This window comes from Bos grunniens, chromosome 15 (genome assembly GCF_055505025.1).
Source record: "Bos grunniens cultivar Pamir isolate PY7600 chromosome 15, Bosgru_T2T1.0, whole genome shotgun sequence".
Taxonomy (NCBI): Eukaryota; Metazoa; Chordata; class Mammalia; order Artiodactyla; family Bovidae; genus Bos; species Bos grunniens.
In genome coordinates this window covers 48363662-48391025 of record NC_141179.1, presented here as the reverse complement: position 1 = coordinate 48391025, position 27364 = coordinate 48363662, and the positions used below count along the sequence as shown (strand labels likewise).

Genomic DNA, 27364 nt, shown 5'->3' with positions numbered 1-27364 from the left:
ATGTGGATGCCTCTTGCTGGCCTTATAGTTCCTCTTCTGTTTTCCTGGCCAAACTCCACCCACTAGAATTTAACCTTCAGTTTCCTTCAGGCCCCTGGTGAGGCAAGTGAATCCTGAACACATATGTCCAAGACATGTGTTTACTCTTCTCCAAGGAATGACAACTTCTCCTTTCATATCTGAGGATACCTAAGCGGTTTGTGGAGGGCAGAATTTGAAAGATACACAAGAAAAAAACGGAACCTGCTTAGGTGAGTTTTATTTGTTGTCTGCAAGCTGTTCTCAACGGGGAAAAGGCCCAGCTTGCAGGCTTCCTGGTTAGATTGCTGACTGAAGATCAGTCTGGGGGAGGGGAATTCTTAGGAGAAAGGTGATTGGAAGAAAAGAAAGGCTTTGTTTGTTCCTTGGAGGGACTGTTTATTTCTGTAGGCTGAATCTACCCATAGAAACTTTGTATTCTGTAAGTACGAATCGAACACACTGAAAACAGGCAGAATCTTTGGTCTTTCAGAGTTAGAAATTCACTTCCTTCAATAACAGGTCAAAGGCCAAAGGGTCTTCCCATCCTGATATTTTCATTACTGCTGCTGCTGCTGCTTCTGCTGCTGCTAGGTCGCTTCAGTCCTGTCCGACTCCATGCAACCCCACAGACGGCTGCCCACCAGGCTCCGCTGTCCCTGGGATTCTCCAGGCAAGGACATTGGAGTGGGTTGCCATTTCCTTCTCCAATGCATGAAGGTGAAAAGTGAAAGTGAAGTCGCTTGTCGTGTCTGACTCTTCGCGACCCCAAGGACAGCAGCCTACCAGGCTCCTCTATCCATGGGACTTTCCAGGCAAGAGTACTGGAGTGGGTTGCCATTCTATCAGTGTAGAAATACAGTATTTCTGCATGGCTGTACAGATCATTTCTCATTCCCTAGGTTTTCATATGTTCAGGAACCAGATGCTGTGACATCTGGCGGGCTCTGCAGCCTCTCATGAATTCTCTTGTCCTAACACAGGGAAATGCTGCACTTCCTTACATCCCTAACCTGTTCCTGCTTCTCCTTCAGCAGGATGTGCCACCCAGAAGCAGCTCAGCTGAGAGATTGGGCAAGGAGAGCGCTTGGGAAAAACTTCCAGAAGTGCCATCTGGAAGCCTCTAATTTCTAGTAACAGTGACATCTAACTTTAAGTTTTAAAGACTTGTTACTTGATTGTTACTAAGGATAGCAAAAGATGTTAGAAAAGTATTCTTATACCACATCATGAGACTTATGAGGGAAGTTAAGTTGGAGAAATCATGTGTTTATCTACCTTCCTCTTTCCTATAGAAGGTACAGCTGTACCCACTGTACTCAAGGCACAGAAGCAGAAGTCAAATCTTTTTTCTCACCATGACCTCTACTCTGTTGATCAAATCTTATTTGGACATTATCACTTCTGCTACAAATTCCTTGTTGCCCTCTCAGCCACAGAAGATGTTAGAAACATCTTCTGAATTCACACAGTGAACCTCTGTCATCGTAATTACTACATGATTTTCAAATAGATTTGTTACTTTACTCTTTCAGGTTTTAGTTTGCAAGTGTTGTAAGTAGTTTATACTATATAATAGTAGAAAACTGCCTGGCACATAAAACAAAGCACAATTTCACTTTCCAATTTAATTTACAATACTGATGGTTTCCCATCTATCATCGGGAATTTGTGGCTCTATCAGATTAAGAGAAACAGCTTTACTGCAATCAGAGAAGAAAGTTCTGCTTATAAATTTCCTGTTTGGACTTTTACATAATTATTGTAGTTTTATGTCCTTTTTTGTTGATCTGTAGTTGGTACCTCTGAGATATTGTGAGTTTGTATTCTCATGAGCTCAAATGTCAGATGACCAACCTGTAAGGTGCAATGACCTGAAGTTTTTCTCAGGCAGATGTGATTCATGTTCCCACATCTGTCTTCCTGCTTGTCGGGGAGACAATGGGTCACTGTTTAGGTAGTGGTGGGGTATCATTCTTCATTTGTGAGAACTAGTTTCTTCTATGTCTGTTGTGGCGATCACTACTTTGACATTAGCTCTTATCTCTGCAGAGAAAATAAATCTGCCACCCCATGTCTGAATGCATGTTCTGATCCTCCATTCTTGATAGGTTCTTGATGCAGCTGAGCATTGGTTGGATCTTGAAATATTGAGGTATAACTGGAGGCCCCTCACCAGATTTGGATCACAGTTTTAGTCATAGATTTGAATAATGTTGACCTCTGATTTTATTCATCAGAGAGTGATCTGGGACACTTATCTTTGCAGCCAGGGGCAAAGTGCATATTTTAAGTATCTGTAACATTAGCTGGATTATATTTCTGGTTCACTTTCAGCCTCATCTATTTTTAATGTATTTATTTATATAACCATTGGAGGCTAATTACTTTACAAGTTTGTGGTGGATTTTGCCATACACATATATAAATCAGCCATGGGTGCACATGTGTATCCCCCGTTTTGAAACCCCCTCCCACCTGCCTTCCTCCCCATCCAGAGGGCTGTCTGTCTTACATGTAGAGTCATTACTGTCTTTCTAAATTTCATATATACATGTTAATATATTGTATCGGTGTTTCTCTTTCTGACTTACTTCACTGTGTATATTTGGCTCCAGTTTCCTCCACCTCATTAGAACTGACTCAAATGCATTCTTTTTAATAGCTGAGTGATATTCCATTATGTATATGTACCACAACTTCCTTATCCATTGTCTGCCAATGGAATTCTAGGTTGCCTCCACGTCCTTGCTATTGTAAACAGTGCTGCAATGAACACTGGGGTACATGTGTTTCTTTCAATTCTGGTTTCCGCAGTGTGTATGCCCAGCAGTGGGATTGCTGGGTCGTATGGCAGTTCTATTTCCAGTTTTTTAAGGAATCTCCACACTGTTCTCCATAGTGAGTACACTAGTTTGCATTCCCACCAACTGTGTAAGAGGGTTCCCTTTTCTCCACACCCTCTCCAGCATTTATGGTTTGTAGACTTTTTGACTCAGCCTCATCTTTATCAGGATCCTTCATGTAGGATGAACATGGAACAGCTGGAGAGTTTCAGTAAGTCTCAGTTTAACTCTGTGCAGCCTTTGTAGCTTTCATTCCCTTGTTCAGGGCGAACAGAGACTTATTAGCTGTCTCACACTGGAGATCTTTTTTTTGTCATCAAACTATGGCAACCATTAAGACAGGAATATCATTTGAGAGCTTCCCTTTCTTATTGGTTGCTTCATTGTCCCCTTTGCCTGGAACCTCTGATAGACCCTCTGAGTTTAGACTATGGCCACAGGGCCATAGTGAGTCCAGGTTGAAGAATGAGCATCACTGGGCTACCACTCTGTGATACCTCCACCGACTGACCACAAGTGGTGGTTTCCAATCGGAATCACCAATCCTACCCATACAACCTCATATGATATAAATTGCCAGGTTGGCTAAGCTTAGTTGGGAGTTACAGCACAGGGGACATAGCATTGGGCACAGCTGCTTTAGTTGAGCTCTCAGAGATGTTCCTTACAGGAGGGACATTATCCCTCTCATCTCAGCTTTGTAAGGAACCATACTAGATGGATGTGTGTGAATCCACCTCAGGTGAGATAAGCCTAGTTCTGTAAAGATCTGAACTGTTTGTAAATGACCATGAGCACAACTTCTAGGGACCTAAAACAGATATATTTGACAGAAGACTCACAATTCCCTTGTGAAAAATGAGATGTATGTTCATCAATCATCATGTAAATTCCATGCAAAGTCTTTCTAGCCCAAATGCACTTCATACATCAGGCTAGTCTTGCTGTCAGCTATGTGGTCATGAAAGGTTGCTGACTTTTCACTTTGTTGAAATCGAATAGGTTTCCCAGAGACACGAAACACATGCAATAAAAACAGCAACAACAACAACAACAAAAAAAAAAACCTTAGGAAAAAAAAAGGGCAATAAGATCTTTATAGGAGGAAAATGTCCAGGACTGATATTAACCCTTTTTCCCACATATCTAATTCAACTCCCAGTTCTGTCCTTTACCTCCTCTCATCTCTCACTCTCATGGGCTGCCCAGAATTTCCTTCATCATCTTGTCCCTCAAGCTATCACCATCTCTCCCCTGAGCAGCTGTGCCTACATCCTGCCTGATCTTCCGAATTCCACAATGGGCCCATCAACATCTCACAACCCAAGGCACAGCTTGTCATGCCCTTACTCTTCTCTGATGGGAAAACATTGATCGCTTCTCCTGACTCTCAGAAATTGGTCCCCAAATATTACATCATTTGGGAAGTGTCATATTTAATGTCACTGCAGCCTCTTGGAATACAAGACTAGCAGTCTTCTGTATATAGCCACATTGGCCTTTTAAAACTCATACAAGATGATACATCTTCCACAAACAGATCATTCCTTCACCTAATACACACTTTTTCTCTTTCTCTTTTAATGTCTCCTTCATCTTCTTCAGTTTTCAGTTCAATCCTTATGTTTTTAAGTTGGAAGTTTTGGATAATTCCATATTTCGCCCAGTCTTTGATTTCGGAACAACACATATGTCTCCCTAGTAATGTTTTCTCTATCTCTTTATATATATATACAAGTGTTAGCTACTCAGTTGTGTCTGACTCTTTGCATCCCCATGGACTGTAACCTGCCTAGCTTGTCTGTCCATGGAATTCTTCAGGCAAGGATACTGGAGTGGGTTGCCATTCTCTTCTCCAGGCGATCTTCCTGGCCCAGGGATTGAAACTGGGTCTACTGCACTGAGCATGGATTCTTAACCATCTGAGATACTAGGGAAGCCTTGTATATGTGTGTGTGTGTGTGTGTGTGTGTGTGTATATATATATATGTATATGTATATGTATATAACTGAATTTTAATTTGCTATTACTTTCTAAGTGAATAGTAAGCCCATTCATTTTATTTAAACCCTATGTTTCCACTTTCTATGTATGGATATAAGTCCAATTGACAATACACAATTTTTTAGTGACAATAATTAGTTGAATGATCTTTCTTAGTATTTTGAGAATATTTTTCTCCAAAGCAACATTAATTTCATCTGTGTTTCTATTTTCTTATGTATCTGACTCATCTGATCCTATGAATCTATTTGCACCATCTCATTCCTCACCATCCTCATACTTTCATGTTATTAATCTCCTATCAATGTCATTGGTTGGCATATTTCTAGACCAAAATGAAATCAATATTTACACACTTGAGACTACCCAGGACCTCTTAGCTGGTCTAGGGCTCCTTACTTCTACACCCTCATTGCCTTGTATTAACTGGCTCCATGAAGTCACCTCTGATTTGTCTTTGACTAACTCAGTGGATTAGGAGGTCTCTCAAGGAGGACTCTGAATTCCCATTCTGTGTATTGATGATATATGATTTTTGTAGGTCACTATCTTTATATTCACATCTGATAAAGAATTTTTTTTTACTATATACACAAACCTATTTTCATATATTATGGCATAATAATAAGGGAAATCATTGTAAATATTCAACAAATGGTGGTAAGAGCTACACTATAATTAGTCATCAGAAGGGTCTATGTGATAAAGGAACATGTAAAGAGAGAGTGTACTGAAGTATGAGAAAGTCATACTCCAGTCAGAATGGCGATCATTTAAAAGGCTACCAATAATAAATGCTGGAGAGGGTGTAGAGGAAAAGGAATCCTTCTAGACTGTTGGTGGGAGTATAAATTTTTGCAGTCACCATGGAAAAAATTACAGAGGCTTTTAAAAACAAATAAAATAGAGTTACTGTATAACCCTATAATCCCACTCCTAGACATATATCCAGATTCAATTCTAATTCATAAAGATGCATGCACCACCCCAGTACTCACTGCAGCACTATTTACAATAACCAAGACATGGAAGCAACCTAAAGGTCCATCAACAGATAATTAAAGAATACATACAATGGAATAGTAATCATAAAAAAGATGAAATAATGTCATTTGCAGCAACATGGATGGATCTAGAGATTATTATATCCAGTGAAGTAAGACAGAAAGAGAAATATTGTGATATCACCTATATTTGGAATCTAAAAAAAAAAAATTGATACAAATAAACTTATTTACAAAACAAAAATAAACTCAGACATAGAAAACAAACATATGGTTACCAAAGGGGATGGGTAAGGGAAACAAATTAGGAGTTTGGAATTAACATATACAATCTACTATACTTAAAATGGGTAAACAAGGGTTTCCTATATAGCACAGGTAACTATCCTCAATGTTTTATAATAAACTTTAATGGGAAAAGGATATGAGAAAGAATATATATACATGTATGTGTGTGTGTGTGTGTGTGTGTGTATATACATATCCATGACCGCCCAGTCTCAGTTGTATCCGATTCTTTCAGACTCCATGAACTATCCTGTCAGACTCCTTTGACCATGGGATTCTCTAGGCAAGAAAGCTGGAGTGGGCTGCCACTTCCTACCCCAGAAATGTTCCTGACCCAGAGATCAAACCCATATCTCCTGCATTGGCAAGCAGATTCTTTACCACTGTGCTACCTGGAAAGCTCCCCCCACCCACACCCCACACACACACAAACACACACGTGCATGCTTAGTCACTTCAGTTGTGTCCGACTCTTTGAGATCCTATGGACTATCGCCCTCCAACTTTCTCTGTCCATGGGATTCTCCAGACAAGAATAATGGCATGGGTTGCCATGCCCTCCTCCAGAGGATCTTCCCAAACCAAGGACTGAACCCAGAAGCTTATATGTATATATGTATATATATAGACTTCCCTGGAAGTTCAGGTGGTAAAGAATCCACCTGAAATGCAGAAGACCCTGGTTCAATTCTTGGATTGGGAAGGTTCCCTGGAGGAGGTCATGGCAACCCATGCCAGTATTCTTGCTTGGAGAATCTCCATGGAGAGAGGAGCCTAGCACGCTACAGTCCATGTGGTTGCAGAGTCAGACACAAGTGAGGAACTAAGCACAGCACAGCACAGATTTTATATATATATATATATATGTATATATATATAAATATATATATATGTATTATATATATAATTCACTGTTCACTTAATACTAACACTACATTCTAAATCAACTATACTTCAATTAAAAAAAAAAGAGTGAGTAATACTGATACACTATGAGGAGAGAAGAACAGGTATAAAGGCCCAAATACTTAAGTGGTTTAGGGCTTTTTACATTGGGGATGTGCTTTTAGCATGGAGGAGGAAAAGCAGGATAGATGTTGGGTCACTCACAGATCTTAGTAAGAAAAGCTCACTAGTTTTTGTTTTGGTAAAGAAAAATAACTATGCATAGATAAGGATAGATGAAATTTGTCATGTGACATGAATTGGAAATAAAATGTTTAGAATTATTATAAAAAATAATTTTACCAGGTCAAGAAGCTCTTTTTTTATGTCTCCACCTTTTATTTTTTACCCTTCAACATTTTGTTCTCGGGTCATCCTTGATTTCTAGATAACTAGTGTCATTTTACTTCTACTTTTCTTACTCTTCACTTTTAACCTTTCCAATCATTCAGGGATCTGTGAGCGAGAGAACTGGCAGAAGTCAAGACAATAAGGAGCAGGTGAGCCGCTGCCATGGCTTCAGGAATCCTGATGAACATACAGGAGGAGGTGACCTGCCCCATTTGCCTGGAGCTTCTGACAGAACCCCTGAGCCTTGACTGTGGCCACAGCTTCTGTCAAGCCTGTATCACTGCAAACAACAAGGAATCCATAATTGGCCAAGAGGGGAAGAGAAGCTGCCCTGTGTGCAGAGTTAGTTTTGAGCCTGGGAACCTGCGGCCTAACAGGCATGTGGCCAATATAGTGCAGAGGCTCCGAGAGGTTAAGGTGAGCCCAGAGGTGGAGCAAGAGAGAAATCTCTGTGCTCACCATGGAGAGAAACTCCAGATCTTCTGTGAGCAGGATGGGAAGGTCATTTGTTGGCTTTGTGAGCGATCTCAGGAGCACCGAGGTCACAACACATTCCTCATGGAGGACATTGCACCAGAGTACCAGGTAAGAGACCAGAATGGAGGAAAAAAACAGAGCAGGAAATGGTACTTGAGGGAAATCTCTACTTTGCATTGGACTTTAATTACCTGGCTACCAGGGACTTGAGGCCTGTGATCTCTTTTCTTCGTATGCCTACCTTCTGACATGTAAAGAAAATTTCTGTGCATTCCACCCAAGTATAAGCAAACAAATGGACTCTTAGGCAGAAGTAGACATTCATGTTCCTTGTGCTAGTGCATGCACATCGGGGGCCATGAGAAACTCTCATTACCCTTTTGAACATGATAGGTAACTAGGACACTGGGTGGGTTGAGCTGTAAGTTTTTCTTTCTTACAGAATCAAGTTTCTTCCAGACCAAAGAGAACCAGTCTTCTCTTGGAGAAGGGGCAGTGACTCCTATGTCTTGAGTCTCAAAGAACACATTCAACATCAAGGTCTTCTTGTAGGTCACAGATTCTAGTCACTTTCACATTTTTTGTAAAGTCTATTCTCTTTGAAAATCAGCCTTATTTATCCACTATAGTGATGCTGAGAAAGCCCATATCTTGACACTGGTGTGATTCTTTTCTCACAGAAAAAGCTCCAATCATGTCTGCAGAGGCTGAAGGGGAAAAAACAGGAAGCTGAGGAGTTGGAAATTAAACTCAGAGAAGAGATGTCTACTTGGAAGGTATGAGGAGAGACTTCCTGAGAAAGTTAGACAGGTATCTATGCAGGACCTTGGGTTGGTCACAAGGAGCTGCCTTTTTCTTTGTACCATGACAGTTAAGTCATTTGGCTCATCGTTTTCTTCAGTCTTCCCGTAATCGGTGTGGTATTAAAAAGTGACCATATCACAAATAAACATAAATACTGGAGAGGGAGTATTTATAGAGAGGGCCTCTCTGATGAGGATGGCTAGGGAATTTTATATTCCATTCTTATCAAGTTTATTAGTCTTCTCAGGGAGATATCTGACAATGGCTCATGGTTCTGTCCTCAGTGTTCAACTTTTTGGGAGAGGGTGGTGGGAGGGGGTCAGAAGTAATGGAGGGAGGCATGAGCATCCTGGACAGATGTGTGAAGGCTGGCCACACCCAGAGATCCCATTTGGCTCTGAGTTGCCCTCAACAGTGCAGACTTGGGACCATTATTTTGAAATATGGTGTAGAGAAAAAATATATATACAAAGTCAGCTACCCCCAGTATTGCTTTCCTCCTTCTATTTCACTCTCTTGTGGGCTTCCCTGATAGTTCAATTGGTGAAGAATCTGCCTGCAATGCAGGAGACCCCAGTTCAATTCCTGGGTTGGGAAGGTCCCCTGCAGAAGGGATAGGCTACCCACTCCAGTGTTCTTGGGTTTCCCTTATACTCAGCTGGTAAAGAATCCACCTGTAATGTAGGAGACTTGGGTTCAATCCCTAGGTTGGGAAGATCCCCTGGAGAAAGAAAAGGCTACCCACTTCAGTATTCTGGCCTAGAGAATTCCATGGACTGTTTAGTCCATGGGGTTGCAAACAGTCAGACATGACTGAGAGACTTTCACTCCTGGTGGGAACTTCCCAAGCAGAATAGTTATTTTTCTGGCTCCCAGTCTCAGGCCAGTGGTCCAAGTACCGCTCTCTGTCTTTTTCTCATTCCTGAAGATTCAAATAGAAAATGAGATACAAAATGTCCAGGGAAAGTTTACACAACTAAGACAATTCCTGGACAGTGAGGAGATGAAGGAACTGAGAAAGCTGAAGGATGAGTTGGGAGTTATTCTCAAAGAGCTGACAGAATCTGAGAATGATCTGGTCCAAGAGAAGCTGTTGGTGAGCAATCTCATCTCAGATGTGGAGCGCCATTTGCAGGGATCAACAATGGAGCTGCTGCAGGTAAGACTTGGAAAGGAACCCCAGCATCTGAGGCATGAGAGAAATATGTTCCTGTGACCCTTCTGATGCCCTCGCGGAGGTTGCTTTGACCCTGCAATATACCTTCTCTGCATCTATTTCAGAGGTTCTAAGAATAACTGAATTATTTAATGTAGGAACAACAAGGGAAAGTTCTATTTTTATTGTTATCAAGCTCATTGCAAACATTTCACCGTCTAGAGAAGATTTATTGTGCTCAGTGATTTTCCATAAGCCCCTGTTTTCTGTGGTCCAGTGCTAAACATTTATCAAGTACCTTTTCATGATTCAGATTATCAGAGACAAATTCACTTCAGATTCCAAGAAGTTTTTTTTTCCTCAATGTGTTGAGATTCTCTACCTTTTTTCTGTTTTTGAAGACAGTTTATGAAGAAGTGTTACTTATCTTTAAATACTCCATATAATTTATCAGCATCGCCATTTCACTCTGGGTTTTTCTTATTGGAAAAGTTTAAAATATACATATTTTTTTCTGTCTTTTTACTTGTATTAAGATTATTTAGATTTTTGCAATCCGTTAGTCCTTTATTGTATATTTTTGTAGGAATTTGTCTGTCCTAAGTTGTCTGGTTTCTAAACATAAAATTAGTTATAGTACTCAGAGCGAAGTCCCTTTTTGTATTCCAGATTTTGCTTTCATTTTTTTCCCTACTCCTTTTAGTTATTTTTGTCAATTATATTAATTTTTTTCAAAAGCATTGTTTCATTGATTTTGTTTATTTTGTCAATTTTCTTACGCATTTATTTCTGCTCTCACATTTATTGTTTTCTTTGTGTGTTTGTACACTTTTGCGTGTGCATGTGTAATGTGCATGTGTGTGCACTGTTTTTTAATAACTTATCTTTCTTAGTACATCACTGATTTGAGAGCATCTTAATAATATAAGCAGCAGTGTCTTAGTTTTTTTTCCATTCATTTTGATTTAGTGTTTGTTTTTATTCAGATAAACTTATTTTCCTATTTCCTATGCAATTTCTTATTGTTAAAAAGTAGATATTTGAAGGTGTGTTGTTAATTACTAATCCTTGGTGATTTTTGAATTTTACTTCTGCTGTAGATTTCAAATTTAATTCAATTGTAATCAGAATATATATTTTATTCCTTTAAACTTTTAAATTCACTGATAATTGTTTATGGCCCCAGATATTGTATGTCCAGAAAAATTTATATATGAAAAGATTGTATATTCTCCATTCATTGGGTGAAATGGTCTACAGATGTCAGGTCATGTTGGTAGACTGTATTGTCCATATATTCTATAACTGGGTGGTTTCCATATAAATTGTTCTCTCATTTTTGAGAGTGATTTGAAATCTACAATTGCTATTGTTAAATTCTGCATTTTTCCTTTAATTTTGCTTGGTGAATTTTAAAGCTTTATTGTTAGGTGTATGCACATGTATAATTGGTTTACCTTTTTGATGTACTAAACCTTTTATCATTATAAAATTATCCTCTCATTCGTTCATAATTTTTGTTTTAAAGTCAATTTTTTTCTAATAATAATATAAAAACTTGAAATCATTAGAGCTTGCATGATCTATAGTTTTTCTCTTTTTACTTTTGCCTATTTGTATCTTTAAATCTAAAATACATCTCTTATAAGTGACAATCACTAATTCTTCCTTGTTATCTCATGCAACAATATCTAACTTTTTAATTGGGGTATTAAGATGATAGCTTTAATAGAAGTACTGATATAGCTATATTTAAACTTTACTATTTGCTTTCTATTTGGTTACTGTAGTTTTCATTCTTCTCTTTCTTCTTAACTAGCTTCTTCTGTGTTAAAGAAATATTCCTGGTATAAAATTTTAAGCTTTCCTATTTTCTAACCATATTTTAAAAAATTATTCCCCCCTGTGGTTGCTCTAGTGATTACACTGTTTCCTATCCTCCCATGATCTACTTCACACTAAAACTAACTTATTTTCAGTAAATATAGATTCTTCCTGTAACATTGTTTCATTTCTTTCCAGCAACAACACAATGATGATTTTACTATGGACACCTGATTCTGTGTAAACTAACCACTGCAGGCTTCTGAACTTTTGCTTACACTGGAAGGGAAAGTTCTCTTCTGGAGTTTATATCAGAAGATTCATCTTCTCTTTAAACTGAGAATAAAGTCAGTAGAAGTGGAATGAATAGAATTGGCAAAAGACACAAGCCAGCTTCTGATGACAAGTTTTGGGCTTAAGAATTAGACTTTGAATAAATTTGCAATTGACCCCCCACCATCATCATTTATTTTTTCTCTACTTATTCTAATTTCACTTAATTTTTGTGATACACACAAAAGAGCTTTAACACAGAGAATTTTTATCAAAAACCACTGATTGCTCTTGTTTTTGTTGACATGGAGGAAATAAAGCTTCATGAAAAAGAGATCAGATAAAATGGTGCATATCTATACTAACTAATAAACTAATAATCTATGTGATGATTAAGAAGATTACATGGCTAAAAACTGTTAAGCCATGGACTAACCAGACTCAGTATAGACTACAGTACAGATAAATGCTTTAGTTTTTGAACAGTGACTGAATGCATATTGGCAACATGCTAAAAATGGGGTACAAGAGAGGAGACAATCTGGTTGATGAATAGTAAGTTACATATTAGACATCCTAAGTTACTGATTCCTGTGGCTTATGTTTAACCGAATATATTAACAAGCATTTAAGAGACAAAGCTGAGTAAAACTAAGGCATTAGAAATCAACTGTACTTGTGTGTATGCTGGATTTAAGAGAGTATGAGATCACTTACAGTGTATAAAATGAGATGAGAGAGACCAAAGAACCACCTACAGTAATATATTTGTTTGCTTGTACTCTCAACAAGTGCAGTATAAATAGCTTGAGGAATTTTAGGATTATGAATTCATCTTTGCTGCTGCTGCTAAGTCACTTCAGTCGTGTCCAACTCTGTGAGACCCCATAGACGGCAGCCCAGGAGGCTCCCCCGTCCCTGGGATTCTCCAGGCAAGAAAACTGGAGTGGGTTGCCATTTCCTTTTCCAATGCATGAAAGTGAAAAGTGAAAGTGAAGTCGCTCAGTTGTGTCCGACTCTTCTCGACCCCAAGGACTGAAGCCCATCAGGCTCCTCCATCCATGGGATTTTCCAGGCAAGAGTACTGCAGTGGGGTGCCATCGCCTTCTCCGAAGCCTGGTTTAATGCTTGGCAAATAATAATACATGACTGTGCACTTTTGTTGAATAAAGGGAAGAACTGTGAATTATTCACATCATCTCATGGGTCACCAAACTTACAAGCTTTTTGTCTTTCCCATAAATATGTCTCATCTCCAGATACTAGAAGTCTCCTTCATGCTTCTACAAGGGTCAAAGCCTTTTACCTTTGGGAAATCTGACAACATCGCGTGTGTCTTCTGGAATGACTGGCTTCACTCTTGTCTCTGCTTTTTGGCTCTCACATTGAGACCATTTTTATTCCCACAATCGATGGCTGATGGGGATGTGAATAAGCTTGGGAAGTGGGGAGACTTATTACTTTTTGACGCATGTTTTCTCTTTTCTCACTAGGATGCGAATGTTATCATAAAAAGGTATGTGTGGGAAACCAGAGATAGTCCATTTATGCTGTGAAAATAAAATAAACCCCTCACAGTTGTCTGATAGCCAATTAGGATAAAACAATGCTCAAGGCAGAAAAATGGAGGATAGTCTTATTTTAAATTTCTATTCATACATCAGGGCTAGATTGTTTTATAAACATTGATAATGGACTGGATTCTATATTAAAGAATATTGATTGTGGGAAGTTGCAGAGTTTGGGTCAGTACCAGTATTAAGAATAAGGCATTACAGTATCAGATCCCCACAACTTCATAAAATTAATTCACACTCTGTGTCAATATGCAACTCAGCTTCCCATATTTAGTAGGTGCTTGACTTGTCATATGAAGGTTAAGTCTTCTTTTCCTGCCAAACACTTAGAATTAGAGACAACTCCTTTATATTTTAGTTTCTGCTCCCAGAAGAGACAAAGTCCTTGTATGTTTTTCGGCTTAGGTTTCCAAAAACAGATTTGAATCTCAAGGGATATTTTGGCTCTGGAGCAAACTATTGATCAATCTTAGTCACATACTCTGAAACCAGAACAGAAAGGTAACATCATTGTGTCTGCATTTGCACACCTACATGGCAGCATCAAGATCTTTGCAAACACATGAAAGTCAGACTACTTTATTATTCATAATGTCTTCTTTTCCAAGGGTTTGTAATTATTCCTAGTGATTATGAAATCTCAGGGTATTCTGAGAGCCTCTCTATTGGACAGCACTCTTTGAAGATCTTGGGACTTTAGAGATTGTTCTCATACCTGGTATGTCTCAAATACCCAGGAGCCAGATTCTGCAACCTCACTTTCTGACTCCTTCCTGGAAACACATATCTGTGCAGGAAATGTTCCACAAACTATTTTTTTTAGATACCAAAGTTTTGTTTTGTTAAATCCATTGCTTCATATCATTTCATATGATCCCTAGGAGGTGGAGTGTGGTGGGTTAATGATTTGATTATAGAAGGAAGAAACTCCCCTTCTGACATTTTAAGCATCCAGGTCACACAGAGGGTACCTAGGAAGGGAGACATGAAAACGTTGTTTCTTGCTCCAAGATCAGGCATCCACTCTCTTCTTTCCCAAGGTCTCCAGGAAAGACAATTCAAGCCCATTAACAGGGTGAACATATAGCAAGCCAGTGGTTTAGAGGGGAAAAAAAATCACATTTGTGAGCATCAAATTTGTCTTCCCTAGGAGTGAAACCTTGGCTCTGAAGAAGCCAAAATCTTTCCCCAAGGAACAGAGGAGAGTGTTTCGAGCTCCTGATCTGAAAGGGATACTGCGTGTGATTAATGGTGAGGAATGCTACCCAAGTGGGTGTAGGAGGGCCTCTTTGATAGAGGGAAAATGGGTAGGAAGTTCCAATTTCTATGTGTGGATGGAGACAGCAAAGCCCAGACACTATGTGCTAATGATGTGGTCATATTTATGGGGGGTGAACGGGGGCTTGGTTCATCCTGTCTTTCCCCAGTTCACTACCTCATCATGGCCATTCCCCTCATCTGGAAGAAAATAGATTTCAGGGCTGACTCTATTGCTTATATTTAATATTGTGGATTTTTTTTTCTCATTTCAGAGCTGACAGATGTGCAACGCTACTGGGGTAAGGAGACATCACAGTATAATCAAGCCACCTTGTTGTCATCATTTTTTAGAATTTTTCATTTTCTAGTAGGTCTCATGTTTTAAGATCCATGTTTTCCCTCCCAACACACACAAACATATTACTTTTCCAGTCAAGTCATTCTAAAGATCCCTTTCAAAATGTCACAAGAAAACTACATCATTACCCTAACCCAAGCCTATATTTTTCAACAGTTCAGGTGACCCTGAATTCTCCCAAGAGTGCAGATGTTGTCGTTTCTCCGGATCAGAGACAAGTGAGATATGCATTCAGTTACCAACGCTCTAATGCATATTGGAATGATAATTATGAAGATTTTGGTGTCCTGGGCTCCCCAGTTATCACATCAGGGAGACACTACTGGGAGGTAGACGTGTCAAAAAAACGTGCCTGGATCCTGGGGGTTTGTGGTGAAAAATGTGAAAATATCATGATAGTACCATCAAAACTTGGAAATTGTGGAAATGGAAATTATCCAAATGCTTTTTCAGTATATCAACCTAAAAATAGAAATTGTGGAAATTCTCAAAATGTTTATTCAAGATATCAACCTAAAAATGGCTATTGGGTCATAGGGTTAAAACGTGGTTCTGTATATAATACCTTTGAGTCCTCCTTCTCAGGTCCTGTGATTTTACCCCTCTCCCTGAGTGTTTCTCCCCAGCGTGTTGGGGTTTTCCTAGACTATGAGGCTTGCACTGTCTTATTTCTCAATGTCACCAACCATGGGTTTCCCATTTATAAATTCTCTTCATGTTCCTTTCCTCAGAACATAGTTCCATATTTCAATCCTATGAACTGTGATGCCCCCATGACTCTGTGCTCACCAAGCTGTTGAGTCTTCTTACATAACTCACTCCTCTATAGTGCCTCTTACTGTAGGTGCATCTGACACACCTGTGCTTATCTGCCACTTTCTTACCCTTTTTTCTTGCTGCCTCTCTTTTTTTTCCATTTGAACATCCTTCATTCATTAGGAGGGTGAACAATTTTCCTTGTGTCATATTTTCCCCAATATCATGTATGTGTTAGAAAATCTTAATTATTTTTCCGTACTCCATGGTAAAATGATGGATGCCCCATAAAGAAAGAGCAGTATTGATGTAACACCTTTGCCAAATTTTACAATCTCATTTACTCTGCCACTGACTAAGAAAATGAAAGAAAGCTTTTCAAAAACATTTGTATATTAGACCTAGTATAGGAGTCCTTCACTAAAGAGTGAGTGCTGAGCTGTGTCTCAGTTTATCCATGATGCCCATGTTCATTAAGATATTGAGGAAAAAATATCATACATGATATGTACTAAGAATGAAAGTTTTGTGTTCAGAGTGTCTAGGTTCAAGCCCTGTCTCTACATATTAGAAGTGTAAACTTAAATACCATATTTAAGTGATACATTTATTTTCTTAAAATAATCCTGTTATAAAATTGTACCATACACAAGATCATTGTGAAAAAATAAATGCAACTCAGTGTGAAGCATATAACTGTCTCAATAATATATATTTTATCTATTAATTACTTAACAAAGAACCTATGTCAGTGTCTCATTAAACAGATTTGTTCCTTCAGGAATACTATGGTTCTTTTCACTGAAGTCTCATTTTTCAGATCCTCGATTCCTTTGTGCTGCGTCAAGACTACTCTAGCTCTTCCTGCCATAGAAAAGTGTGTGTGTGTGTGTGTGTGATCACAGAATTTTATTATAATTCTTATGTTTCTACATAATAGCTCTTATCAAGTAAACTAAACTCTATGGAGTTCAGTTTCTCATTTAAAAAATCACCTGATTAATATTGTGAAAATTAAACAATACAACATTTGCAATAACTTCTGTAATTTCAAGCCCATAAGGGGAAGGCCAGTATAAATGTCTATTCCTTTTTGTTTCCTTCTCACTGTGATTGAAATAAATCAATTTCAGAATGCATATTACTTTATTTTCAACATTATTTCTTTGTTTTAAGAAACAGAATAAATTGATTGAAGAATTGCAATTTTTTCTCAATCTTACCTAATTGCTAAATAAATGTTTTTGGATAGCCACATTATCTCACATTTTAAACATTTTCTGTATTAATGTTATTTCACTGAAGTTGAATTTCACTTTGTGGTCTGTTTGAAAGTGCAAGTCACTCATTTATGTGTAACTCTTTGCGACCCCATGGACTATAGCCTGCCAGGCTCCTCTGACCATGGAATGAATACTGGAGTGGGTAGCCATGCCCTTCTCCAGGGGATCTTCTTGACTCAGGGATCAAACCCAGGTCTCCTGCATTGTAGGCTGATTCTTTTCTGTCTGAGCCACCAGAGAAACCCATGGTCTGTTTGTCCAGCTTTAAAAAATTCACAGTGATTACATTCCCAGTGATACATTAGTACTCTAAAGTGTAGTCATGGGATCTCTTAACAGTGGTGCAGATAAATGTTTTCTGAGCCCTGGTCAGACTTTTGCATTGAGGTGAAAGTTCACAAGAAGGAAGAGAAAAGTCTGCTATCTTCCTTTAGTGAGATTAATGAAAGAATTATTTCTGAAATGAATATTCTTTAAGGGATTGATGGAATCCCCATGTCTTTTGGAATTTTTTCCCCAGTCTTCCTCCAACCAAATCATAGTTCATTTTTTCTTTCTCAAGAAATAAAATGGATTATTTGTTTAAGCTATCACTGCTTTTATTCCCGTTTGTTCTCAGGAATTCTCAACTTTCTCATTTTAGGAAGACCTTTGATGAGAGAAAGGTTATCAAGGAGGACTTTTCCAGTGTTTCTCTTTGTGTGTGTGTGTTTGTATGCACACTCAATATCTTAGTACTGATTCTTGAAAACAGAAAAAAGTTGGGCTTTTAAATTTTCCCTTTGACCTCTGCCTTCCTGTCTGCCCACTGCTACTATGACTAAAATTCTGACTTACTAGGAAAATTTTGTACTCTTGAATTATTGACAAATGACTGTCCAGGGACATTGCTGCCTTTTCTTTTACTGGAATGCCCCGTTCTCCAGTTCAGGATCAAGTGCCTAGTTATGAGAAAATGAAGATCTGAATGTCTACATACAAAAGAAAAGATCAGTTCACCGTGTGGCACTCACTTTCTCACAGAGGTTCCTGACCCCAGAAATGAAGCCACCTTCTGCTGAAAAGAATAGAAATCTATACGTTTCTCCCAGTTACAGATTCTTTTCTCAGTAAAAGACTAAAGAAAGTGTCCTGGAATTTCATCAATGACTGATGCTGAGAAAACTGGACAGTTATATATAAGAGAATAGAGTTGAACATTTCCTCAGACCGCATACAAAAGTAAATTAAAAATGGATTAAAGCCCTAAATGTAAGCCCTGAAACCATAAAACACCTAAAAGAGAATGTAGGTAAGACAGTTTTTCATAACAAATCATTGCAATATGTTTTTGAATCTGTCTCTTAAGGCAAAAGAAATAGAAGCAAAAACAAAAACAAAAACTGAGACCTAATTAAAAGCTTCTGCACAACAAGCAAAACAATTGGCCAAATGAAAAGACAACATATGGAAAGGGAGAAAATATTTGCAAATGATATGACCACTGGCGTTAATATCAAAATTTATGAATAGCTCGTTGAACTCAACATCAAGAAAACCAAGACCCCAGTAACAAATCAATAGAAGCCTGGAATAGACATTCTTCTAAAGAAGACATAGATTTCTAACAGGCACATGAAAAAATTCTTAACATTGCTAATCATCAGGTTTGATGAAAATCAAACCTACAAAGAAATATCACCTAACATCTGTCATAATGACTGTCGTTAAAAACACCACAAATACAAAGAGAAAATAAATAGCACAAATACCAAATGTTGGTGATTAGGAAGGAAAAACAGGGAACACTGGTACAGTATTAATGAAATTTTTAATTGGTGTAGGCCCTATAGAAACAGTACAGAGGTTCTTCAAAAAGCTCAGAGTAGAAATACCATATGATTCAGCAATTCCACTCCTGGGATATGTGTCTGAAGAAAATGAAAATATTAATTCAAAAAGATATATGCACCCCAAAGTTCACAGCAGTATTATTTATTATGGACAAGATAGGGAAGCAGCCTAAGTGTCCATACAGATGAATGAACAAGTTGTGGTGTATATACACAATACACAGCTGACTGTGGATCAGAAGAGTCCAGCTTCAACTCCTGGCTGGCTTGTAGTATGCATCATCATTTGGGGGCTTCCCTGGTAGCTTAGCTGGTAAAGAATCTGCCTGCAGTGCAGAGACCCCAGTTTGATTCCTGGGTCGGGAAGATCTGCTGGAGTAGGAATAGGCTACCACCTCCTGTATGCTTGGGCTTCCCTTGGCTCTGCTGGTAAACAATCTGCCTGAAATGTGAGAGACCTGGGTTCGATCCCTGGGTTGGGAAGATTCCCTGGAGAAGAGAGAGGCTACCCACTCCAGTATTCTGACCTGGAGGATTTCATGGACTGGATAGTCCATGGGGTCTCAAAGAGTGGGACAGGACTGAGCGACTTTCACTTTCACTTTTCATACACAATCGAATATTACGTACCTATAAAATAAAGTGAAATTCTGCCATTTGCAACATACATGGACCTAAAGTGCATTATGCTTATTGAAATAAGTCAGATAATGAAAGACAAATTTGTTATCACTTATATGTGGACTCTAAAAAATAAAACAAAGTTAAATAAAAAACAGACACAAATCACAGATATAGAGACCAATCTGGTGGTTACAACTGGTGATGGGGAAGCAGGGAGGAACGAGGTATTTATATAGGATTAAGAGATACAAACTACTATGTATAAAATAAATTAGGTACAAAAATATATTGTATAGCACGGGAAAATCTAATTGTTGTTTGTAATAACTTTAAATGGACTACAATGTATAAAAACATAGGGTTTCCCAGGTGGCACTAGTGGTAAAGAACCCTCCTGCCAATCTAGGAGAGATGTAATAGATGCAGGTTCGATCCCTGGGTGGGGAAGATCCTCTGGAGGAGGGCATGGCAATCCACTCCAGTAGTCTTGTCTGGAGAATCCCATGGACAGAGGAGCCTGGCAGGCTACAGTCCGTGAGGTCACAAACAGTTGGACACAACTGAGCGACTTTCACTTTCATATAAAAAAAATTTAACATTTGAAATTTAAATACTGAGAAGACCTGCTTGACCAGTTACCTGTGTCCTTCCCTCCACCCCACAATCCCCTCCCGCCCCCGCCCCCCAATAGCAGAGCCTATGTCTCAAGGGATCCTGGATTCAAGGAAAGAGTGCATCATCTTGGTGATGACAGCAAATCTAGCAGAAACAAGGCAACAATGACCTTGGTGGCATAAGAAAGTGAAAGTGCCTCAGTCATGTCCAACTCTTTGCAACCCCATGCCAGGCTCCTCTGTCCATGAGATTATCCAGGGAGGAACACTGGAGTGGATTGCCATGCCCTCTTCCAGAGGATCTTACCAACCCAGGGATGGAACCTGCATCTCTTACGTCTCTCCTGGATGGCAGGCGGGGTTCTTTACCACTGGCACCACCTGGGAAGCCCTACAGAGATGGTGGAGGCTGGAAATCGCCACCTCTCAAATACAAGCAGAGGCAAAGCAGATAAGAGAGCTCAAAGCCTTGTTGCCACCTACTGGAAAACAAAGGAAAGGACTGTCTCAAAATCTGTCATTTAATTTCACAGGCACAGAGAACAATTCATCAAACAGTGTGAAGAAGGACAGTAAACCATTCAACACAGAGAAAATGACAATTCTTCAGAGACCAAACTTAAAGTAACAGAATGTTTTGATCTAACTGATAGAGAATTCAAAATAGGTCTTGAAGAAACTCAAAGAGATAAGAAAACTAAGAAAAGCAGTTGAATGAGCTCAGAAATAAAATTACAGAACAGAGGAATGCTTTACCAAAAACACTGAACCTAAGGAAAAGCCAAACAAATTCTGGAGCTGAAGAACACACACACACACACCACACACACACACAACGGGGTAAAGAATTCACTAGAAAACATTGACAATACAGCAGACCATAGAAAGAGAGAATTTGTGAGCTCACAGAAAGAAATCTAAGAATGATACAAGTAGAAGAGGAAAGAGAAATATGATACTGAAAAATGAGGAACACTTCTCTGGTAGCTCAGTGGTAAAGAATCGCCCAGCCAATACAGGAGACATGAGTTCGGTCCCTGATTAAAGAAGAGCCCGCGAGCCGTGAAGCAACTAACCTTACAGCGTGTGCTCTGCAACAAGAGAAGCCATTGCAGTGAGAAGCCCGCGTATCGCAACTAGAGTGGATCCCGCTTGCTACAAATAGAGAAAGCCCGTGCGGCAACAAACATCTAGCAGAGCCCTGCTTCTGCTGCTAAGTCGCTTCAGTCGTGTCTGACTCTGTGCGACCCCATAGACGGCAGCCCACCAGGCTCCCCGGACCCTGGGATTCTCCAGGCAAGAACACTGGAGTGGGTTGCCATTTCCTCCTCCAATGCGTTAAAGTGAAGTCGCTCAGTCATGTCCGACTCTTCAAGACCCCATGGACTGCAGCCTACCAGGCTCCTCTGTCCGTGGGATTTTCCAGGCAAGATTACTGGAGTGGGGCGCCATTGCCTTCTCTGAGCCCAGCCCTAAGCAAGTAAATAAGGAAATTCTGTAAAAGCTACCTGACAGTTTTAGGAAGGGCACTACTAGCGTAATGTGTATCCCAGAAGAAAAAGACCGGAAAGAGGGAGAAGAAATATTAATTAAACAAATCCAACTTTTCTTTATTTCCAATAAATAATCCAGAATTTATTAATATTTAAAGACTCCAACAGAATCAAAGTTAAAAAAAAAAAGTATATCAGGGATATCTGCTCTCATCCCTACTTGTTCCCCAAAATTCCCAGTTTCTTCAACTTTGGACATCCTTTGATTTGGCAAGAGATTCTCAGGAGGATTTTTTTTCCAATTTCTGTGTCTGTATGTGTATGCACACACTCATATCTTAGCTCTCATTCCTTCAACAAATTGGATGATGTCCAACCAACTTGGGGAAAGCAAACTACTGAGTCTTCAGCTGCACTTCTCATCTCATCCCTAAACAACACACTCACAGACACACCCAGAAAGAGTGTCTAATCTGGGCACCCAGTGACTAGTCTTGCTGACATGTGTGCTCAGTTGTGTCTGACTCTTTGCCACCCCTTCGATGGTAGCCTGCCAGGCTTCTCTGTCCATGAAATTTTCCAGGCAAGAATACTGGAGTGGGTTGCCATTTCCTACTCCAGATGATCTTCCCAATACAGGGATTGAACCTATGTCTCCTGGGTCTCCTGAATAGGCAGACAGATTCTTTACCACTGAGCTACCTGGGAAGCCCCTTGTTGACACATAAAATTAACCATCTCACTAATTTTCCTTCTTAATCATTATTATGTTAAGGTCATAAGGATTATATGTTAAATAATATTAGACGACATTGCCCAATAAATGACACTTCTACAGTTTCATTTTTCTCAGCCTATTTAGGAAAAGTGTCAATTTGGTCATATCACATCCATCTCCTGAAAGTCGGCATCAGTGAACAATTGGTCTGTGATTGCCCCTCTGACCGACCATCTGAGTGATTTCAGATTTGTTGAGCCATTTCCTCTAACATGACCTAACAGGATAGACCGACCAGATTCACTTACTTTGGATTATGGACATGGACCGGGGAAGAGCACAGCAGTGTTGCTGCCTCAGGGAAATCCTCAGTGTGGGTCTTCACTGGAGTAAAGGGGGGAACTTTACTCTTTCCTCCAGACAGCTTATTAGTAAGGAAATAAGACAAGTTGGGTGTCTGTGACATTAAGTTGCTCAGTAAGTTTAGTTTTCCAAAGGATAGAAGAGACAGGAGAACAGTTTCCAGGAGGAGAGCTGAGACAGAAAAAAACTATCACTGACCCACGAGGCTCAGGCACAAAAGCCTTGTCATTGGGCATAGAACCTATACGGAGAGCTTCTATTGGTCTGCAGTTTATCTTGTCCTTTCCTGCCCTTACTCCACACCCTTGAATTTAACTTTCATTTCCCCTCACCTTCTACTGGGAATCTTCTCAGGGGTGGTCAGGCCTTTGATGACCTGTAAACATCTGCCTGAATCCTGAAAACATCTGCCCAGGTCCTGCCTTCACTCTTCTCCAAGGAATCACAGCTTTTCCACTGGTGTCTGAGGATAACTGAGTGGTTTGTAGAGGACAGAGTTTGAGAGACACAGTAGAAAAAATTAAATCTTGGGTGAGTTTTATTTGTTGTGTGGAAGCTGTTCTAAAGGGGGGAAAAGCCCAACTTGCAGACTTCCTACTGAGAGTGCTGACTGAAAATATGTCTGGGGAGGGGAACTACTACAAGCAGCGAGGTTGGAATAAAGCAAATGACTTTATTGTTTCTTCCTTGGAAGGGATGTTTATTTCTCAAGGCTGAATCTACCCACAGCTCCTTCCCATTCTGTGAGTTTGAATTGCACCTTCCTGAAGACAGTCATTTATCTGCATGACCGTGTAGGTAAATTCTCATTCCCTGGGCTGGCCTGGATGCTAGGGCACAGCCTCTCATGAATTCTCTTGTCCAGAAACAGGGAACTGCTGCACTTCCTTACATCCCTAACCTGTTCATCCTTCTCCTTGAGCTGGATCAGCCACCTAGAACCAGCTCAGCTAAGAGATCAGAGGCAAGGGGAGCACATGGGAAGAATTTCTAGAAGTAACATCTGGAAGCATCTGACTTCTAATAACAGTGATATCTTTTATTTTTAAAATCTTACTTGATTGGTATTAATGATATAAAAGGATGTCAGAGAAGTATTATCATAACAAAATTGTGAGACCCACATGGAAAGTAATTTAGAGGAGTCTCTGCATTTCCCCCTTTCCTCCTTCCTAAAGAAGATTCATCTGCATGCATCTTTCTCAGGCACATGATGACACGAGTCAAATCTTTGTCCTCGCCCCAATTTCCCTTCTTCTGACCAAGTCTTATTTCGTCAAGGTTGACTTTGGAGACAGTTACCTCTGCTACCTATTCTTGTCACCCTCTCAGGCATACTCAGTGTTAGACCCTTGTCTTCTGAACCTATACAGTTCACCTCTGTCAGGCCAATTGCTACAAGGCTTTAGAATTGTTTTGTTACTTTAGTTTTTCAGGTTTTACTTTGCTAGTATTGTGACGTATTTATATTAAATAATAGTAGATGACTTCCTGGGAAATATTACAAAGCCCAATTTCACATTCCAATTCTATTTGGGAAAAGTGAAGTTTTCTCATATAACATTCACACCCTGTGGCTATATTATGTTTAGAGAAACAGTTAAACTGCAGTCACAAAAGAAGAAAGTCATCTCTCTGATCTTACTATTTTCCCTTTTGTGTAAATATTGTCTTTTTTATGTCCTTTAGACTTTGTCATAGTCAATAAAGCAGAAGTAGATGTTTTTTGGGAATTCTCTTGCTTTTTTCATGGTCCAGCGGATGTTGGCAATTTGATCTCTGGTTCCTCTGCCTTTTCTAAAACCAGCTTGGACAACTGAAGTTTACGGTTCACATATTGCTAAAGCCTGGCTTGGAGAATTTTGAACATTACTTTACTAGCGTGTGAGATGAGTGCAATTGTGCAATAGTTTGAGCATTCTTTGCATTGCCTTTTTTGGGAGTGGAATGAAAGCTGACCTTTTCCAGTCCTGTGACGGCCACTGTTGAGTTTTCCAAATTTGCTGACATACTTCTGCTTTATTGACTATGCCAAAGCCTTTGACTCTGTGGATCACAATAAACTGTGGAAAATTCTGAAAGACATGGGAATACCAGACCACTTGACCTGCCTCTTGAGAAACCTGTATGCTGGTCAGGAAGCAACAGTTAGAAGTATACACGGAACAACAGACCAAATAGGAAAAGGAGTATGTCAAGGCTGTATATTGTCACCTTGCTTATTTAACTTATATGCAGAGTACATCATGAGAAACGCTGGAATGGAAGAAGCACAAGCTAGAACCAAGATTGCCGGGAGAAATATCAATAACCTCAGATATGCAGATGCCACCACCCTTATGGAAGAAAGTGAAGAGGAACTAAAAAGCCTCTTGATGAAAGTGAAAGAGGAGAGTGAAAAAGTTGGCTTAAAGCTCAACATTCAGAAAATTAAGATCATGGCATCTGGTCCCATTACTTCATGGGAAAGAGATGGTGAAACAGTGGAAACAGTGTCAGACTTTATTTTTCTGGTCTCCAAAATCACTGCAGATGGTGATTTCAGCCATGAAATTAAAAGACGCTTACTCCTTGGAAGGAAAGTTATGACCAACCTAGATAGCATATTGAAAAGCAGAGACATTACTTTGCCAACAAAAGTTCATCTAGTCAAGGCTATGGTTTTTCCTGTGGTCATGTATGGATGTGCGAGTTGGACTGTGAAGAAAGCTGAGCGCTGAAGAATCGATGCTTTTGAACTGTGTTGTTGGAGAAGACTCTTGAGAGTCCCTTGGACTGCAAGAAGATCCAACCACTCCATTCTAAAGGAGGTCAGCCTTGGGTGTTCTTTGGAAGGAATGGTGCTAAAGCTGAAACTCCAATACTTTGGCCACCTGATACAAAAAGTTGACTCATTGGAAAAGACTCTGATGCTGGGAGGGATTGGGGCCAGAGGAGAAGGGGACAACAGAGGATGACATGGTTGGATTGCATCACTGATTGAATGCATGTGAGTTTGAGTGAACTCCAGGAGTTGATGATGTTCAGGGAGGCCTGGCGTGCTGCAATTCATGGGGTCGCAAAGAGTCGGACACAACTGAGCGACTTAACTGACTGAACTGACTGAAATGATGCTTGTCTTTGGCTGTTGTATCTGAGGTGTTCTCAGTTTGTATTTTCATGAGCTCCAAGTTAAAAGATAAAAGGTAAGGATCAAGCTTCTGACATTATGGGAGTCAAAGGACTTGAGGTTTCATCAGGCAGATGCCACTCATGTTCCCACATCTATCTTCCTGTTGCCGAGGGAAGACTGTATCACTGCTTAGAGAGTGGTGGGGTGTCATCCTTCAGTTATGAGGACTAGTTCCTTCATGTCTCTTGTGGATCTAGCTGCTTTGATATTAGATCCTTGGAGCACTGCAAGGAAAATACATTTTGCCATTTCATGTCTGAATGCATGCTCTGTGCCTCCCTTCTTTATAGGCTCTTGATGCATCTCAGCAGTAGCTGGATCTTGAATAGGATGAGAAATAATTGGAGGCCCCTCACCATATTTTAAGCCAAGCTTTAGCCATAAAATTATATAATGTCGACCCCTGACCTTGATATTCATTAACATGTTATCTTATGCGCCAGCCAAAATGCACTTAATACATCTAAACTAGTTTTACTGTCAAAAATGTGGCCTTAAAGTGAAAGGTTTCTGCTGAGCCATGAAAGACACCAGGATTCTTGGCCTCCGGAGGACAGGAATTCAATCCGGGGTGAGTGACGAGGCTTGATCGCTCAGAGCTTTTGTTTAACAAATTTTTATTAAAGTATAAAAGAGATAGACAAAGCTTCTGACATAGACATCAGAAAGGGGAAGAAATAGTGCCTCCCTTGCTAGTTTTAGCAAGCTGTTTTATGTCTGTCAGAAAGCTATTAATCAGATAAGAGAGACACCTCAAGGCTGAGGATGTTTCACCAGACCCCTCTCCCACAATATGCATTTCTGAGATAGGATGGCATGAGGTGTATCATCCCCCAGCCATCAAACAATTGATATGAATACCGGTTTGTTGAGCCATTATCTGCCCAAGATTTGAGAAAAGGAAAAAAATTTAGTCTTAGGTGGAACCACTTTGAAGAAAGGCAAAGTGAAAGTGAAAGTGAAGTCACCCCGTCGTGTCTGACTCTTTGTGACCCCACAGACTGTAGCCTACCAGGCTTCTCCGTCCATGGGCTTTTCCAGGCAAGAGTACTGGAGTGGGGTGCCATTTCCTTCTCCAGGGGATCTTCCTGACCCAGGAATCGAACCTGGGCCTCCCACATTGTAGGCAGATGCTTTTTCTGAGCTAGGGAAGAAAGGCAAATTCCAAAGCAAATACATAGTTTCATTAACATAGCTTATGAAAAACATTTCCATAAGAAAAACTCAAGATTTGAAAAAAGTTAAGTTCATGCAGAACCAGGTGTCATCATGGCAACACAGAATTTTAAGAGAAACCTTCTTTTAACTATGTATAGAGAAGGA

At 39.7% G+C, this 27364-nt stretch overlaps 1 protein-coding gene across 1 annotated transcript; it reads left to right on the top strand.

Annotated features, from left to right (window-relative positions):
* Positions 1-75: 75 nt before the first annotated feature.
* LOC147357952 (tripartite motif-containing protein 5-like) lies at positions 76-17146 on the top strand. The gene is made up of 8 exons (XM_086338396.1): positions 76-251; positions 7559-8042; positions 8615-8710; positions 9667-9897; positions 13485-13507; positions 14719-14819; positions 15101-15127; positions 15343-17146. Exons 2-8 carry the CDS (start codon positions 7620-7622, stop codon positions 15984-15986), a joined length of 1545 nt encoding a protein of 514 aa, XP_086194522.1. The 5' UTR covers positions 76-251; positions 7559-7619; the 3' UTR covers positions 15987-17146.
* Positions 17147-27364: the final 10218 nt, after the last annotated feature.

What these genes read in the sequence shown, in the direction of transcription:
- LOC147357952 (XM_086338396.1), top strand. Translation starts at nt 7,620, where the DNA reads ATGGCTTCAGGAATCCTGATGAACATACAGGAGGAGGTGACCTGCCCC. An exon ending in ACATTGCACCAGAGTACCAG is followed by an intron (nt 8,043 to 8,614) that starts GTAAGAGACCAG and finishes CTTTTCTCACAG; the next exon opens with AAAAAGCTCCAATCATGTCT. An exon ending in GATACTGCGTGTGATTAATG is followed by an intron (nt 14,820 to 15,100) that starts GTGAGGAATGCT and finishes TTCTCATTTCAG; the next exon opens with AGCTGACAGATGTGCAACGC.